The sequence below is a fragment of the Agelaius phoeniceus genome, chromosome 28 (assembly GCF_051311805.1).
Source record: "Agelaius phoeniceus isolate bAgePho1 chromosome 28, bAgePho1.hap1, whole genome shotgun sequence".
Classification (NCBI taxonomy): domain Eukaryota; kingdom Metazoa; phylum Chordata; class Aves; order Passeriformes; family Icteridae; genus Agelaius; species Agelaius phoeniceus.
This window is the reverse complement of record NC_135292.1, coordinates 2094942-2110738: the sequence shown is the minus strand read 5'-3', so window position 1 is coordinate 2110738 and position 15797 is coordinate 2094942. Positions and strand designations below refer to the sequence as shown.

The 15797-nt window shown below is 49.7% G+C and overlaps 2 protein-coding genes across 2 annotated transcripts in view; one reads left to right on the top strand and one right to left on the bottom strand.

Annotated features, from left to right (window-relative positions):
* LOC143696056 (uncharacterized) overlaps positions 1 to 15797 on the top strand; it is a 317065-nt gene that overhangs the window by 283106 nt on the left and 18162 nt on the right. The gene's annotated exons all lie outside the window — the stretch shown is intronic.
* LOC143696068 (uncharacterized) overlaps positions 372 to 15797 on the bottom strand; it is an 81334-nt gene continuing 65908 nt past the window's right edge. Inside the window, 1 exon segment of the mRNA XM_077191282.1 lies at positions 372 to 1305. Within this exon segment, the coding sequence (XP_077047397.1) occupies positions 1176 to 1305 (130 nt within the window). The 3' untranslated portion in view covers positions 372 to 1175.

Sequence of the window (15797 nt, the reverse complement as noted above, 5' to 3'; positions counted from 1 at the left end):
GGCAGCTGGGGCCGCACTGGTGGCACTGGGGGCGCTGGGAGCCCCCCCGGCCGCGGGGGGAGCGGGGGGCGCGGGGAGAAGGGGGGCGGGGGGGCCCCAAATTCAACCAAAGGGGGGTCGGGACCCCCAAAGGGAGCAGGAGGGGCCTGGAACCCCCAAAACCAAGCACGGGGGAGGGGATTGGGGACTGGGGGAACGATGGGGAAGGGGCGGGAGAGTGGGGGGAAAGAGGGGGATGGGACCCCCAAATTGAGGTGGGAGGGAGCTGTGGACTGGGGGAATGCTGTGGACTGGGGGAAACCCCCATCAAATCCCATTAAAATCCCATAAAAATCCCATTAAATTACACTCAATTCCCATTAAACACCATTAAAATCCAATAAAATACTATTAAATTCCATTAAAATCCCATGACATGTCATTAAAATCCCATAAAATTCCATTACAATCCCATCAAATTCCATTAAAAGTCCATAAAATCCAAAGAAAATCCCATTAAATCCGATTACATTTCTATTAAACACCATTAAATTCTATTAAAATCCTTCTAAATTCCTATTAAAATCCATTAAAATTCCCTCAAATCCCATAAAATGATCCCAAACCCACACAGTGCCCTGAATTACCCCACATACACATTGCCCTAAAAACCCAACAATGTGAAAAATTACCCCAAATGATCCCAAATTTACCCTGAATAACCCCAAAAACCCCCAAATAACCCCAAAGGCACAAAAAGAACCCAAATCCCCCAAATGACCCCAATCCCCCAATGACCCCAAATCCCATAAATGGGATTGGGAGAGGGGAGGAGAGGGCAGGGAAAGGGGGAGTGGGACAAACTGGGCGAGGAAATCAAACTCTGCAGTCAGACAGAGCAGGGATTTGTGTATCCAGCTCTGGGAGCGAGGGGGATCTCTCTGGCAAAAACCCACTCGGTCTCCTTTAGCCTTCAGCTCCATTTAAAAAGTCACAATTACAACACTTCATTAGCATAGTCACATTTGCATAAAGCTGTGTCCCGGTTTTACAGCCGTGTGTGGCTTCAGCGCCTGCGTCCGTTCCTCCTGTGGCGGCCCTCAGTCTTCTGGTGCTCTTTTGATGAAGGCTTCTGTCGTCCTCCTCACGGAACTTTTTACCTGGACCATCAGCCCATGCCTGGTGCTCCTTGTTCTTCAGTCTAACCTGGTCTGAGCTGATTTTGCCCTTTGCAAGCTCTGTTCAAACTTGCTCTCTCGCTCTCGGTGCGTTTGTTGTGTCGCTGGCTCTGCTCTCTCTCTTGCTCTGCTGCCTGGCTGGCTTTGCCTGCATGTGAAAAATGCATGTATTTTATGATTGGCTTTTCGCAAATATTAAAATGAATATTATATGTCTTGTGTTAGAAAGCAATGCTGTATTAATTCTCTTGTGTTAAATATAGTTTTAGGTTATAAAAAATGTTAAAAGAGAAACGATGCTATGAAGGATTCTTTTTTTAAAGAAAGGACTCGCAGTGTGATAGCAGCCACAGGACACCTAAATCTTTCAGAGAAAAGGAATTTATTTCCCTCTTATCAGAAGAAATGAACTTTTTCCCGCCTCGAAGGCGCTGTTAGGATTCGGAGGAAGAAGGTGGCACTGACCAGACAGAATCCTGTGTTTGAATGGAATTTATGCATCCTGGATGAAGTGTATGAATATGCAACAGGCTGTTGTTTTTAAGGGTTAATCCTTTGTTAACGGGTGTCCCTTTTCGGGCTCGTGGTGCCCAGAAAAAGGTACCCGGACCTCCATAACCCTTTCTCTCTATTGTCTAATATTGTCCTAATTCAAATTGTCCAAATTATTGTTACTCTAATTGTATTGCTATTTTTATAACCATTTTATTTCTATTAAACTTTTAAAATTTAAAAAACAAGTGATGGGCCTGTTTCACACTGCACATCTCGCTCCAGGGCTGCTGGTGCTGAACCTTTCCTTGCACAGCCCTGAGGATTCCCCCAGCCCGGGCTCCCATGAGGTCCCTCTGTGTCCCGCTGCAGCTTTGGCTCCATCAGGCTCTCCTGGTCTCCATCAGGGTCTCCTGGCTCCCATCAGGCTCTCCTGGCTTCCATCAGGCTCTCCTGGCTCCATCAGGGTCTCCTGGCTCCATCAGGGTCTCCTGGCTTCCATGAGCCTCTCCTGGCTCCATCAGGGTCTCCTGGCTCCATCAGGCTCTCCTGGCTTCCATCAGGGTCTCCTGGCTCCATCAGGCTCTCCTGGCTTCCATGCTGCTCCACTCTGTCCCAAGGGGCATCCGCAGCTCAGCTTTGGAGCCCTGCAAGATCCAAAGGTTCCCCCCAACAAACACCAGCCCAGGGACCCCCAGGATATTTGGGCTGAGCTCCCACTGCCCAGGCACCTGCATGGAACCCAAGTGACCGCTGGGACTCCATGGAATGTCCTGGAACAAACTGTCCCTGGTCAGACAGGGGTGCCATGGAACACAGGTGCCACTGGGACACGGACACTGCCCATGGAACCGAGTGTCCATGGGGACAGAGCCGGGCCTGATGGAACACTGGAGAACATTGTCACCCCATGGAATCCATGGAACCAGGTGTCCATGGTGACACTGGAGAACATTGTCACCCCATGGAATCCATGGAACCAGGTGTCCATGGTGACACTGGAGAACATTGTCACCCCATGGAATCCATGGAACCAGGTGTCCATGGAACACTGGAGAACATTGTCACCCCATGGAATCCATGGAACCAGGTGTCCATGGTGACACTGGAGAACATTGTCACCCCATGGAATCCATGGAACCAGGTGTCCATGGTGACACTGGAGAACATTGTCACCCCATGGAATCCATGGAACCAGGTGTCCATGGTGACACTGGAGAACATTGTCACCCAATGGAATCCATGGAACCAGGTGTCCATGGTGACACTGGAGAACATTGTCACCCAATGGAATCCATGGAACCAGGTGTCCATGGTGACAGAGCCAGGCCCAATGGAACCTACTGGAACACAGGAGAACATTGTTACCTGTTGGAACCCGGGCTGCTGAGAATTTCGGACTTTCTGAGTTGACAGACACTGACCCCCAAGAGAACACTGCATTTGACCTGAGGCTGTGGAGAAGGCTTCCAAAATGGAATGATAGAACTGGGATTATGGGTGTGGAGTTTGATTAGAAGGGTGGAATATCACATGGTGGACAACTTGGAGTTTAAGGTTTTAGAATATAGTAATATATATAAAGCAAGATGGAGGTTTTAGGGCGGAGGCTGATCCTTTTTCTTTGCCTCCTTCTCCTTCTCCTTCTCCTTCTCCTTCTCCTTCTCCTTCTCCTTCTCCTTCTCCTTCTCCTTCTCCTTCTCCTTCTCCTTCTCCTTCTCCTTCTCCTTCTCCTTCTCCTTCTCCTTCTCCTTCTCCTTCTCCTTCTCCTTCTCCTCCTTCTCCTTCTTCCTTCTCCTTCTCCTTCTCCTTCTCCTTCTCCTTCTCCTTCTCCTTCTCCTCCTTCTCCTCCTTCTTTACCTTCTTCTCCTTCATCTCCTTCATCTCCTTCTTCTTCTTCTTCTCCTCCTCCTCCTCCTGCTCCTCCTCCTTCTCCTCCTCCTCCTCCTCCTTGGGTTTGGGTGGTATTGTGTAATTGGATAAAAAAGTCCCTTATGTTGGGCACGGCTGCTTGGTTATTGGGTTAAAAGTAAAAGTAATTTAGGTGTCATTTCTTAATTGGACAGTTTATCCTCAAAAGACCTTGCAGAGAGAGAGAGATGGGGCTCCATTTTTACCTTGTTAGCGAAGTGCTGCAGAACTCACAGCTTGTGAGACTGTTCTAGAGACAAGAGCTAATGAACACCTGAGTCCAAACAAGAAATGCTGTCTTGGGATTTCATCCCGACCTTGGCAGAAAAGAAGCAAAAGAATTGACTGTTACCCCACGGAATCTCATGGAACCAGGTGTCCACTGTTTCACAGTGCAGCCTCAGAGAGTGGTGAGACCATTGTGGCACCATGGAATATCCTGAAACCACGGCTCCCTTGTGACAAACCTGGGCTTTATGAAACCAAGGACACCGCTGGGATGCAATGGAATCTCAAGGAACAAAGGGTCAACTGTCAACACATCAGCTTCTCAGGAAACCAAGGCAAACACTGTGGCACAGAGAGGGGCCTCATGGGACCCAGGAGACCATGGAGACACCGTGGTGGGATCTCATGGAACCAAGTGTGAATTGTTACAGGAGCCAGGAGACCATGGTGACACCGTGGTGGGATCTCATGGAACCAAGTGTGAATTGTTACAGGAGCCAGGAGACCATGGTGACACCGTGGTGGGATCTCATGGAACCAAGTGTGAATTGTTACAGCACCCAGGAGTCCATGGTGACACCGTGGTGGGATCTCATGGAACCAAGAGCCCAGAGTTTCACGGCTCAGCCTCATGGAGCACTGGAGACCATGGTGTCCCAATGGGAATACATGGAACAAAGGCTCCTTAGTGACACAGCAGGGCCTCATGGAATGCAAGAGATCATCCTGATGGAATGGGAACTCATGGATTCAAGGGTCCACTCTTTTGCTGCGTGGCCTCATGGAATGCTGGAGACCATTGTGGCACCATGGAAACGAATGGCACAAAGGCTCCACTGTGACCCAGCAGGGCCTCATGGAACCAAGGACACCGCTGTGATACAATGGAATCTCATGGAACCAGGGTCCAGTTGTGACAAAGCTGGGCCTCACGGAACCAAGGACACAGCCGTGATGCAATGGAATCTCTAGGATCCAAGGATCAATTGTCAACACATCAGGTTCCCATGAAACCAAGCAGAACATTGTGACACAGTGGAATCTCATGGGAGCAAGGCTCTGCTTTGATCAAGTGGGGTCTCATGGGACACAGGTGCCACTGGGACATTGTCAGGCCTGGTAGGAGCAAGACACCACTGTGTCAGACCAAGGCCTCATGGGACCTAGGAGAGCCCTGGGACACAATGGAACCTGATGGAACCAAGGGCCCATTGTGACACGGCAGGGTCTCATGGAACCCCTGTGCCACTGGGACATTGCCAGGGCTGGTGCAAGCAAGGTTCCACTGTGACAAAGGCAGGCCTTGTGGTACCCAGGAGACCATTGTGGGACAATGGAATCTCATGGAAGCAAGGCCCCATTGTGACAAAGCGCGGCCTCATGGAAGCCCAGTGCCACTGGGACATCTCCAGCCTTGGAGGAAGCAAGTGTCCATTGTGACACAGCACAGCCTCAAATCACAGGAGAGCAGAGGGATGGAGCCATGGAATCTTGGGGAACCAAGTGTCAATTCTAAACACAGCGAGGACTCATGGAACCCAGGAGACCATTGTGATGCTGCACTTTGTCACAATGGGGCCGTGCTTCTATGAGGATCCATGGGCCCACAATGTTCTCCTGGGTTCCAGGAGGCCCCGCTGGGTCACAATGGCCCCTTGCTCCCACGAGCCACAGCACGGTCCCCGTTGCCCCTGGGTTCTGTGAGGCCCTGCTGCGTTCACAACTGACACTTGCTTCCATGGGATTCCATTGCGTCACAGTGGCCCCCATGTTTCCATGAGGTTCTGCTGTGTCACAGTGGACACTGGGTTCCACAAGAGCTGGCAATGTCCCAGTGGCACCTGTGTCCTGTGGGCCCCACTTTGCCAAAGCAGAGCCTTGGCTCCATGAGATTCCAGGCTGTCCCAATGCTCTGCTGAGTTCCACGAGGCTGTGCTGTGTCACAATGGACACTGAGTTCCACCTGCCCTGGCAATATCCAAGTGGCCCCTGGCTTCCATGAGGCCCCGTTGTGTTTGCAGGTGACACTTGGTTCCCCAAGATGTCATTGTCACGCCGCTCTCCTGGGCGCCCTGAGGCCTTGCTGTCTGTGACAAATGACCGCTACTTTTAAAATTTTAAGGTTGATTCAACCTTGAAAAAAATGACAACAAAGGACTGAAACAGGAGAAATCACAGCACTGGGAGCCCTTCCCCACCCCGTGGCTATCAGCCACATGGCTCCTTCACAAATTGGCTGCTCCTCCTTTTAGGCTTTTGGTGTTGCACCAGGCAATCCTAGCCCCACCCAAAGTCTGTCAGGTAACTCTTTGTGGCCATCCATTGGTGGAGAATGCTTTCTTGCACCCTGACTGGAGAGCAGGTGTTGCCATGCCTGCCTTCCAGTGACAAACCTGCCCTCCCCAAATGCCCCAACCACCAAGGCCATTACAAGGGGAGGGGAAAGAGGACTATGGGGGACAGATGACAATAACATCACTACACATCTTAACACACACATAGTATCTATCTCCTCACTGTGAGACCCAACTATGACATTACTCATCTGTAACACTGTGCAATAATGGAGCCTTGTTCCTACCAGACCTGGCAATGTCCCAGTGGCACCTGTATCCCATGAGGCCCCACTTGGTCAAAGCAGAGCCTTGGCTTAACAACTGACCCTTGTTTCCTTGAGATTCCATTTGTGAAAAACACGTTCACTCTCCTGTGAAAATGTAGAAAGTTTAATAAAGGACAATAGAAGACCAGGACCATGGAGCAAAGGTTATTACGGCCGGGTGCATCTTGGCACTCAGCCAGGAGCACCCTGTTACCTTCGGGGATCCCCTGAAATACCTTTCCCCTTATATCAGCCTGGTGCATATTCATAGAGCCTCATGCATATCCATAAATTACTTTACATATTCCAGGAATGATTTTACATGGCCCCTCCCTGGGTCTGCCTTTTCAGAGCATGTGTGTTTCTTGGCTGTGGTTTTGGCTCCTTCTCTTTATCACCTCCAGTTTTTGGGCCTTGGTGCACTCTGCCTTCAGACAGGGAGTGCTGATAGTTGGCAGATCTGTACAGGTGTCCTCATCCTGGGTGCATTGGATGTTATCCCATCCAAGCAGGCAGTTTAACACAAGCACACTTATATCAGTTATTTCTCTACTATGTCTATGCTAAATTAAAACAGAAATAAAAACTACATCTTTAGCCAAAGTTATTTTAACATCACACATATAAAATCCATTTTAATATTTGCAAAAAGCCAATATTATGATATTTATCTATAACAGGGTGAAGGAACCCTGGCCCAGGCTCTGGCCCTGGGGGACACGGGGACGTTGCCGGGGGGTCCCTGTCCCCCTGTGCCACCCCCAGGGCCCCGGCCCCTCGTCCCCATGTCAGGCTCTGGGGTCGATCTCGTGGAACATCCTCTGGGGGAGGCTGCGGGGCCGGGGGCGGGGGGACCCGGGGGGACAGGGGACCCTGCTGTGCACGAGCAGGGTTGGACTGCTCTGGGGGGAGCTGTGAGGGGGCCGGGGCAGAGTGACCTCCCCAGGGACCTCACACAGCCCCCGTGATGTCACACTGCCCCTGTGATGTCACAGTGCCACCTGTGATGTCACACAGCTCCCGTGATGTCACAATGCTGCCTGTGATGTCACACAGCCCCCGTGATGTCACACAGCCACCTGTGACGTAACACAGCCCTGGTGATGTCACACAACCACTCTCTTATGTCACACAACCTCCATATGATGTCATTCAGCTGCTATGTGATGTCACACAGCAGATTTGTAATGTCACAGTCACCCTGTGATGTCACAGCCTTCTCTGTGGCATCACACAGCTGCTCTGTGACTCTGTGTCACAACCCACATTGTGATGTCACAGAGCCGCCTTCTCTGATGTCACAGCTTGCTCTGTGCTGTCACAAGCCCCTCAGTGCTGTCACACAGCCCACTCTGTGCTGTCACACAGCCCCTTGCTGCCATCCCAGCTGCTCTGTGGCTCTGGGACACAGCCCCAGAGGTGCTGCTGTGACACAGCCCCCGCGGGGACATCCCACAGCCCTGGCCAGTGCTGAGCCCCTGTGAGCTCTGTCTGTGCCCTGCTCGTGTCCCTGAGGGGCCCTGGCAGTGCCCCAGCCCTGCTGGGCTGTGCACTGGAGCTGCTCCTGGCCAGAGCTGTCTCTCTGCAGCTCTGCTGCCCTTGCCAGGAGCTGCCTCTGGGCCAGGAGCCCGGCCCAGCTCAGCAGCACAGACACAGCACAAGGACTTTAATCACCCTCTGGGCCTTTGCTGCTCTTTGCATCACACCCAGTCCCTCAGAGTGGGCTCAAAGACTTCTCAAGAGCTCCAAGTCAGATTGAAATACTGAAGTTTCTTGCACTTTAAAGAGATCCCTGTGAGGGACAGGGCTGAGAAAGTGTCCCCGGGTTCCAGGGAGAGCAGAACACTGGAGGCACAGATGGCAGCTGGGGACAAACAAGGCAAAGGTGTTTTTGGTGATGAGCAAACCTGGATTTGTTTCAGGAATGCAAAGGGCCAAGGCCTGAGCCCCAGGGCCTGGCCAGGCAGATCCTGTCCTTCCCTCCTTGCTCAGGGCTCTTCCCGGGATGAGCACTGGCATGTGGGGATGGGCAATGCCAAGGGCAGGAGCGTGGGGCGGCCCCTGCCAGGCTGCTGAGCAATGAGGCAATGAGGAGGCAAGGAGGCAATGAGGCCCCAGGCCTGCAAGGGTCACTTGTCCCCTCCTGGCTCAGGCCCAGGGCCAGCAGCCATGGCCAAAGCGCTGCCCAGGTTGGCTCTGTCAGGGCTGTCTTGCAGCTGCTGCCCATCCCTGTGCCCTGTGCAGCCCAGGCTGTCCCACGGTGTCCCTGCCCTGGCCTCTGTCCCTGCAGGCTCTGGGCATCCCCCGGCTGCCCCACCTGGCTGGGCCCTTCCTTTGCTGACAGCTCTGCCTCCTGCCTGCCCCTGCCTGCCCACACAAAGCCTGGGGCTGCTCCAGGCTCCTGCTGGGGACGTGCTGCACCACAGCCCTGCCCTGACAGGGAAATTCCTTTCTCCTGCAGCCACTCTGGGCCTCCCCAGCTGCCCTTGGCGTTAATTCTTTCTCTCTCTGACTGTTTTCCACTATGTCAAAAGGATCCACCATCCCTGAAATCACTCTTTAAACACTCTCATGGCTCAGCTCCACTGTCCTCAGTCTCCACCCCACTGAGCACAGAGCTCCTTTGTCCCTATACAGTGCTCATGGGCCCAAGGCCTCCAAAGCCCTCCTTGGGACATCTCTGGGCCCTCTCCAAAGTGTTTCCAAATGAAAACATTCAGTTCAGAGTCTAAAGAAATCACCAGAGGACAGGGCCAGCCCGACCTGTCTGTCCTGGCTACTTTTGTCTGGGACCAATCCTTGGATATACAGAATTTGGGAGGCCAAATTCTAATTTTGGCCATGGTCCCCGGACAAGAAGGCTGGTTCTTTTCCATAGGAATGAAGGAACAGAGCCCCAGTGTTTCAGGGACAGATGAGAGGTGACCACCAGAGGCCAAGGCCAGCCAGAGCTGGCAGGTTTTGTTTGGTGAGATACCCTTGCATAGAGGAAATTATTTTAGGGAGAGTACCCATTTTGGCAATGACTATCTGGTAAGTCAGACAGCTCTTTTCCATAGCAAGGAAAGCACAGAGCCCCAGTGCTCCAGGAGCTGATGAGAGGCAGCCCTTGACAGCCCAAGATCAGCCAGAGCTCTCAGGTGGCCCCTGGGAGGCCAAGCCAGCCAGAGCTGTTCCATGTTCCCTGGGTTCCATGGGGTCCCACAGTGTCCCAATGGTCCCTTGCTTCCATGGGGCCCTGAGGTGTCATAATGCCCCCTTGGTGACACAAGGCCCTGAAGGTTGGAATGGTCTCCATGGTTCCATCAGGCCCCACAGAGCCACAATGGTCTCTGGGTCCATGGAGCCCCTCTGTGTCACCATGGCCCCTTGGTTCCCTGGGCTCCAGTGGTGCCACAATGATCCCCTTGGTTCCCTGGGCTCCAGTGGTGCCACAATGATCCCCTTGGTTCCCTGGGCTCCAGTGGTGCCACAATGACCCCCTTGGTTCCCTGGGCTCCAGTGGTGCCACAATGATCCCCTTGGTTCCATGGGCTCCAGTGGGGCCACAATGATCCCCTTGGTTCCCTGCGCTCCAGTGGTGCCACAATGATCCCCTTGGTTCCATGAGGTCCCCACAGTGTCCCAGGGATCTCCATGGGAAGGAAAGAACCCAGCCCCGCTGTTGCAGGCGCAGCCACCAGAAGCCAAGGCCAGCCAGCCTTGATGGTACTGGCAGATTTTGCCTGGGAGCAACCCTTGGATATTGACAATTTCAGAGGTGGAATCCCAATTTCAGACATGGACACTGGAGGAGAAGGATGGTTCTTTTCCATAGGAAGGAAAGCACAGAACACCGGTGGTGTCTCAGGGGCAGATGAAAGGCGGCCATCAGAGGCCAAGGCCAGCCAGACCTCTCTGTCCTGGCAGCTTTTGTCTGAAAGCAACCCTTGGATATTGGGAATTTGGGAGGTGGAACCCCAATTTCGGCCGTTTCTGCATGGATAAGAAGGACGGTTCTTTTCCATAGGAAGGAAAGCACCCAGCCCCAGTGTTTGGACAGCAGGGGAGAGGCACCCCCAGGAGGCCAAGGGCAGCCAGACCTGTCTGTCCTGGCAGCTTTCACCTGGGAGCAATCCTTGGATGTACAGAGTTTTGGAGGTGGAATCCCAGTTTTGGCCATGGTCAAGATGGGTGTTTTTGCCCATAGGAAAGTAAAGCACAAAGTCCAAGTGTTGAGGAAGAAGATGAGAGGTGGCCACCCTCAGGCCAAGCCAGCCAGCCCTGTCTCTCCTGGCACCTTTTGTCTAGGGGCTTTCCTTGGACATTGGGCATTTTGGAGGTGCAATCTCAGTTTTGGCTGTGGGTGCCTGGACAGGAAGAAGAGCTCTTTTCATAAGGAAGGAAAGCACCCAGCCCCAGTGTTTCAGAGGCAGATGAGGGCCAGCCCTCAGGAAGCCAAGGCCAGCCAGACTTGTCACTCCTGGCAGCTTTTGTCTGGGAGCTATCCTTGGATATAAGGAATTCAAGAGGCAGTTGCCCAGTTTTGGCCATGAGTGCCTGGTTCAGATGGAGGGTTTTTTCCCACAAGAAATAAAAGTTATAGTGGAGCCCTGGAAAATGTTAAAGATAGTCTTTGAAAATATTGGGCTTTGTGTTTTCTCAGGTCACTGCACATGCGTAAGCAGTATGATAAAAGATATAATTGTTAGATGTAGTGAGTGTTTAGTAATTAAATATAATTATTATATGACCATAAGAAGAATCGTGAGAAACTGTGTTGGAAATTTAAAGGGGACTATGTTTAGCTGAAATCTGTCCATACAATAGAACAATATAAGTTTAATAATTACATGAAAGTTATGTAATGATAGAGGATAAAACACGTTCACCTCGAATGTGTGGTCGGAATCAGATTTGGGTGGAAACTTCCCCGATTCCCAGAGCTCTTGAATAAAAAGCACCGCATATAATCGCTTCTGTGATTATGTGTTTCTGAACGCTAACATTTTGGCGACCCCGGATGGACCCTGCGGGTGCTGCTGAGCGAGTTTCGCGACTCGACCGCGCTCCAGCCGGCACCGAGGGATTCTCGGGGAGCTCGATCGGCCGCGACCGCTTCTGCCGCTCGCCACGTCCCCGGGAGAAAGGTAAGGTGCTTTTTACTTTGGTTTGGGTGCCTGCCAATGAGACGCAGCGAAAGCTACGCTTGCTTGGGCTAAAGGAATTCCTGCTGGTACAAGCCCAGGCGCCGTTCCATAAGACAATCGCGAAAGCGTTGCGGGTTCGGCAATTTGTGGTATATTTGGAAGGGAGAAACTTAAAGGGATTTTGGGCGGCAACACCTCTATCCCGCAAAGTTCTCCTTTGGGGTGCTTATTAGCACATTGGAAACTGGAATTTTGGGGAAGAATTACGTAAAGCTAAGTTGATTGATTATTGTAATACATGGTGGCCAGGATATGCCTTGGAGAATAGTGAAAAATGGCCAAAATACGGTACTTTGCAATATAACACTATTTCGCAGTTAATGTCATTTTGTAAACCAGAAGGAAAATGGGATGAGGTTCCGTATGTTGATGTGTTTTTCTATTTACGGGAAAAGCCAGAATGGCAGGATGAATGTGGATTAATGATGATTAAAACATCTGCAAGCAATAAGTGCGGGGTTTGTGAGGAACGTTGTTTAGAACACTTGGCGTTGAAAGAAAGCCTGAGTAGGGAAAATTATACAGATATTGATTTACAGGTAGCTCCAATAGGAACAAGAGAACCTAACCCTATCCCACCTGTTCCATCTGTCCCTATCCCACTGCCTGCTCCTACCCCACCTAGTCCTGAACCTGTCTCGTCTAGTACACCCTTCCCTCTTTATTCTCCTCTCCCATCGTCACCTGATCTCTCTTCCTCGGAAGATGAGCAAAACCTAACTGTGGCAGGAAGGAGAGAGAGAGAATCAACGATGGGGTAGCCCACAGAACCAGGAGTCGGTCTAACCTTGCCCCAGTTATGGATAGAAAAGACATAGGCAGACAAAAACGAACTGTAATTGCCCACTTGCGACAAAGTGTAGGAGTGGAAGGGCCAGTATTTATAAAAGTGCCTTTCTCTCCTGCAGATTTAGTTATTTGGAAACAATCAGCCAGAATTTATAGAGAAAATCCTGATAAAATGGCATGAGTATTAAACATGGTTATAAAAACTCAAAATCCTGACTGGGAAGACATACAATAATATGTATATATATATATATTATATTAATATATCTAATATATATCTATATATAGCATATTAATATATCTAATATATTAATATTAGATACTTTGATGGATACCACTGAGAGATGGTACTTAAGGCAGCCAAAGAAAGGGTAAGAGAGGACATCAGAAACGGACTCATAACAGGGAATTTAGATGAGAATTTCCCAATTGAGCATCCAAATTGGGACCCTAATTTATTTTGCGATGTGGGGAGACTACGGAAATATCAAGAGTGGATCCAAATAGGAGTTCAGAATGCTGTGCCCAAAACTATCAATTGGTCTAAACTATATGAAGTTCGGCAGGAAAAGACAATGTCCAGACTTGAACAACCAGTTTCACCAGGGCAATCCGTGCCAGCAAGTTACCAAGGGGATGGTTTTGGGGGAGTATACCAGCTGACTAGACACAGAGCCAGTAGAACAAGTTAAGGAACCTGTTATAAATATACAATTAGGACATAAAGAGGTCAAATTTCTAATAGATACAGGAGCTACTTACTCGGTATTGAATGATCTGAAAGGACAAATTTGGGACAAGCAAACAACAATAGTCGGCGCTACAGGGAAAGAGGAAAAACGGCCATTCTTGCAACCCCTAGATTTGTGTTTTGCGAGCAAAGTTATAACACACGAATTCCTATACATACCTGAGGGTCCAATTCCGCTTTTAGGGAGAGATTTGCTAGCGAAACTTGATGCGGTAATAACCTTTGAAAATGGGGAGCTTATAATGAAAATATCTGAATCAAAGACAGGACAGATATTAATGATCAAAGAAAAACCTGTTCCCTCTATCCCTAGGGAGGTAGGAGATGCAGTGATTCCCTCTGTATGGGAGACAGATATACCAGGGAAATCTAAATGGGCCCAACCAGTGCATGTAGAGTTAAAAGAAGGGGCGAGGCCTCTACAAGTCAAACACTATCCCATAAAACCAGAAGCATGGCAAGGAATAAGTAAAGATTATTGAGAAATTCTTGAAATACCAAATTTTAGAAGAATGTGAATCAGAATTGAATACACCAATATTTCCAGTAAAGAAGCCAAATGGTGAATATAGATTAGTGCAGGATTTGAGAGCAATAAATAAAATAACAAAGGACATTTATCCAGTGGTAACAAATCCTTACACATTGCTAACATCCGTAAAGGAGATATATAAGTGGTTTACTGAAATTGATTTAAAAGATGCCTTTTTCTGCATCCCCCTTGACAAAGAAAGTAGGAAACTGTTTGCCTGTGAGTGGAAAACCCAGGGAATGGGAGAAAGACCCAGCTCACCTGGACACGATATAAGAACTCGCCGACCCTATTTGGAAACCAACTGGCAAAGGAGCTGGAGATTTGGACCGAGAATGGGCAAGTACCAAGAGACCAATACCTGTTGTTGCAGTATGTTGATGATATACTAATAGCTGCAGAAGAAAAGCAACCTGTATAAAGGTAACCATTGAGATTTTAAATTCACTGGGAATGGGAGGTTATAACGTATCCAGAGGAAAGGCACAAATTGCCCAACAGACTGTGATCTACCTGGGATGTGAAATTTCACAAGGGCAATGAAAACTAGGCACTAACCGTATCCAAGCTATTTGTGCTATTCCAGAGCCCCAGAATCTACATGAGCTGCGAGTCTTCCTCGGGATGACAGGATGGTGTCGCCTGTGGATCATGGACTATGGACTGATTGCGAAACCCCTGTGTGAAGCTCAGAAGATGCAGCCATTCACCTGGGGCAAGCCACAGAAAGAAGCCCTCCTAAAATTAAAGGAAGCACTGACAACTGCTCCAGCATTAGGGTTACCTGATCTGTCTAAAGATTTTCAGGTATTTGTCCATGAAAGGCTGTGCCTAGCACTAGGAGTCCTGACCCAAGGTCTGGGAAGCTGGAAAAGGCCGCTGGGCTACTTTTCCAAACAACTTGACAGCATAAGTGCCGGGTGGCCTCCATGTCTGCGGGCAGTCGCAGCCACTGTGATGCTGATACAAGAAGCCAGGAAGCTCACGATGGGAAGGCACATAGATGTCAATGTACCACACATGGTAACCACTGTCTTAGAGCAGAAGGGGGCCATTGGCTATCCCCAAGCAGGATGATGAAATTCCAGGTAGTCCTGACTGAGCAGGATGATGTCACATTAAAAACAACTAACCTTTTGAATCCAGCTTTGTTCCTAGGTACCACAACTGAGGAAGGCCCATTAGAGCATGACTGTGTGGAGGTAATAGAGTACACCTACTCAGCAAGAGAAGACCTGAAAGACGTCCCACTAGAGCAGCCAGAGTGGGAGCTGTTTACAGATGGGAGCAGCTTCGTGGAAAACGGAACCAGATACGCTGGATATGCGGTAACAACAGTCAGTACAGCAGTGGAGGCAAAGGCATTACCACCAAATACATCTGCCCAGAAGGCAGAACTGGTTGCTTTAACCAGGGCACTAGAATTAAGTGAAGGGAAAAAGGTAAATATCTGGACTGACTCAAAATGTGCTTTTGGAGTGGTGCATGTACACAGAGCACTGTGGAAAGAAAGCGGACTATTGTCCTTCTCTGGGTATGCACATTAAACATCAGGATGCAGTCCTGCAATTGATAAAGGCGGCACAAAAACCTGAACAAGTGGCAATCATACACTGCAAAGCACAGCAATCAGGAACCTCCAAAATCTGTGAGGGAAATCGAAAGGCAGACTGGGCAGCCCGACAGGTTGCTCGAGAGGTGCAAACAACAATGGCATTGATACCTTTAAAGCTTAATGTATCCCAATTCAATTGGCCTCCAGAACCGAAATATTCAGTAGAAGATGAGAGACTGGCACGTTTGCTAAATGCACAAAAGAATTCAGAGGGATGGTATGTGACTGCACAAGGACAGATAGTGGTACCCCCTTGAAAATGAGAGAAGTTCTACAAATTAAACATAACGAATGTCACTGGGGAGCAGAGGCATTGGTAAAATTGCTAAAGCAGAGTTTAATTTCGGTACGGATGTTAACAATGGCAAAATCAGTGTTGTCAAAGTGTGATATCTGCTTGAAAAACAACCCAGTGGCTGGCGACAGGCACAGCTAGGAAGAATTCGGATAGGAATAGAGCCAGGAGACTATTGGCAGGTAGATTTGGTAGAACTGCCAAGAACTCGAGGATACAAATACCTGTTAGTGGGG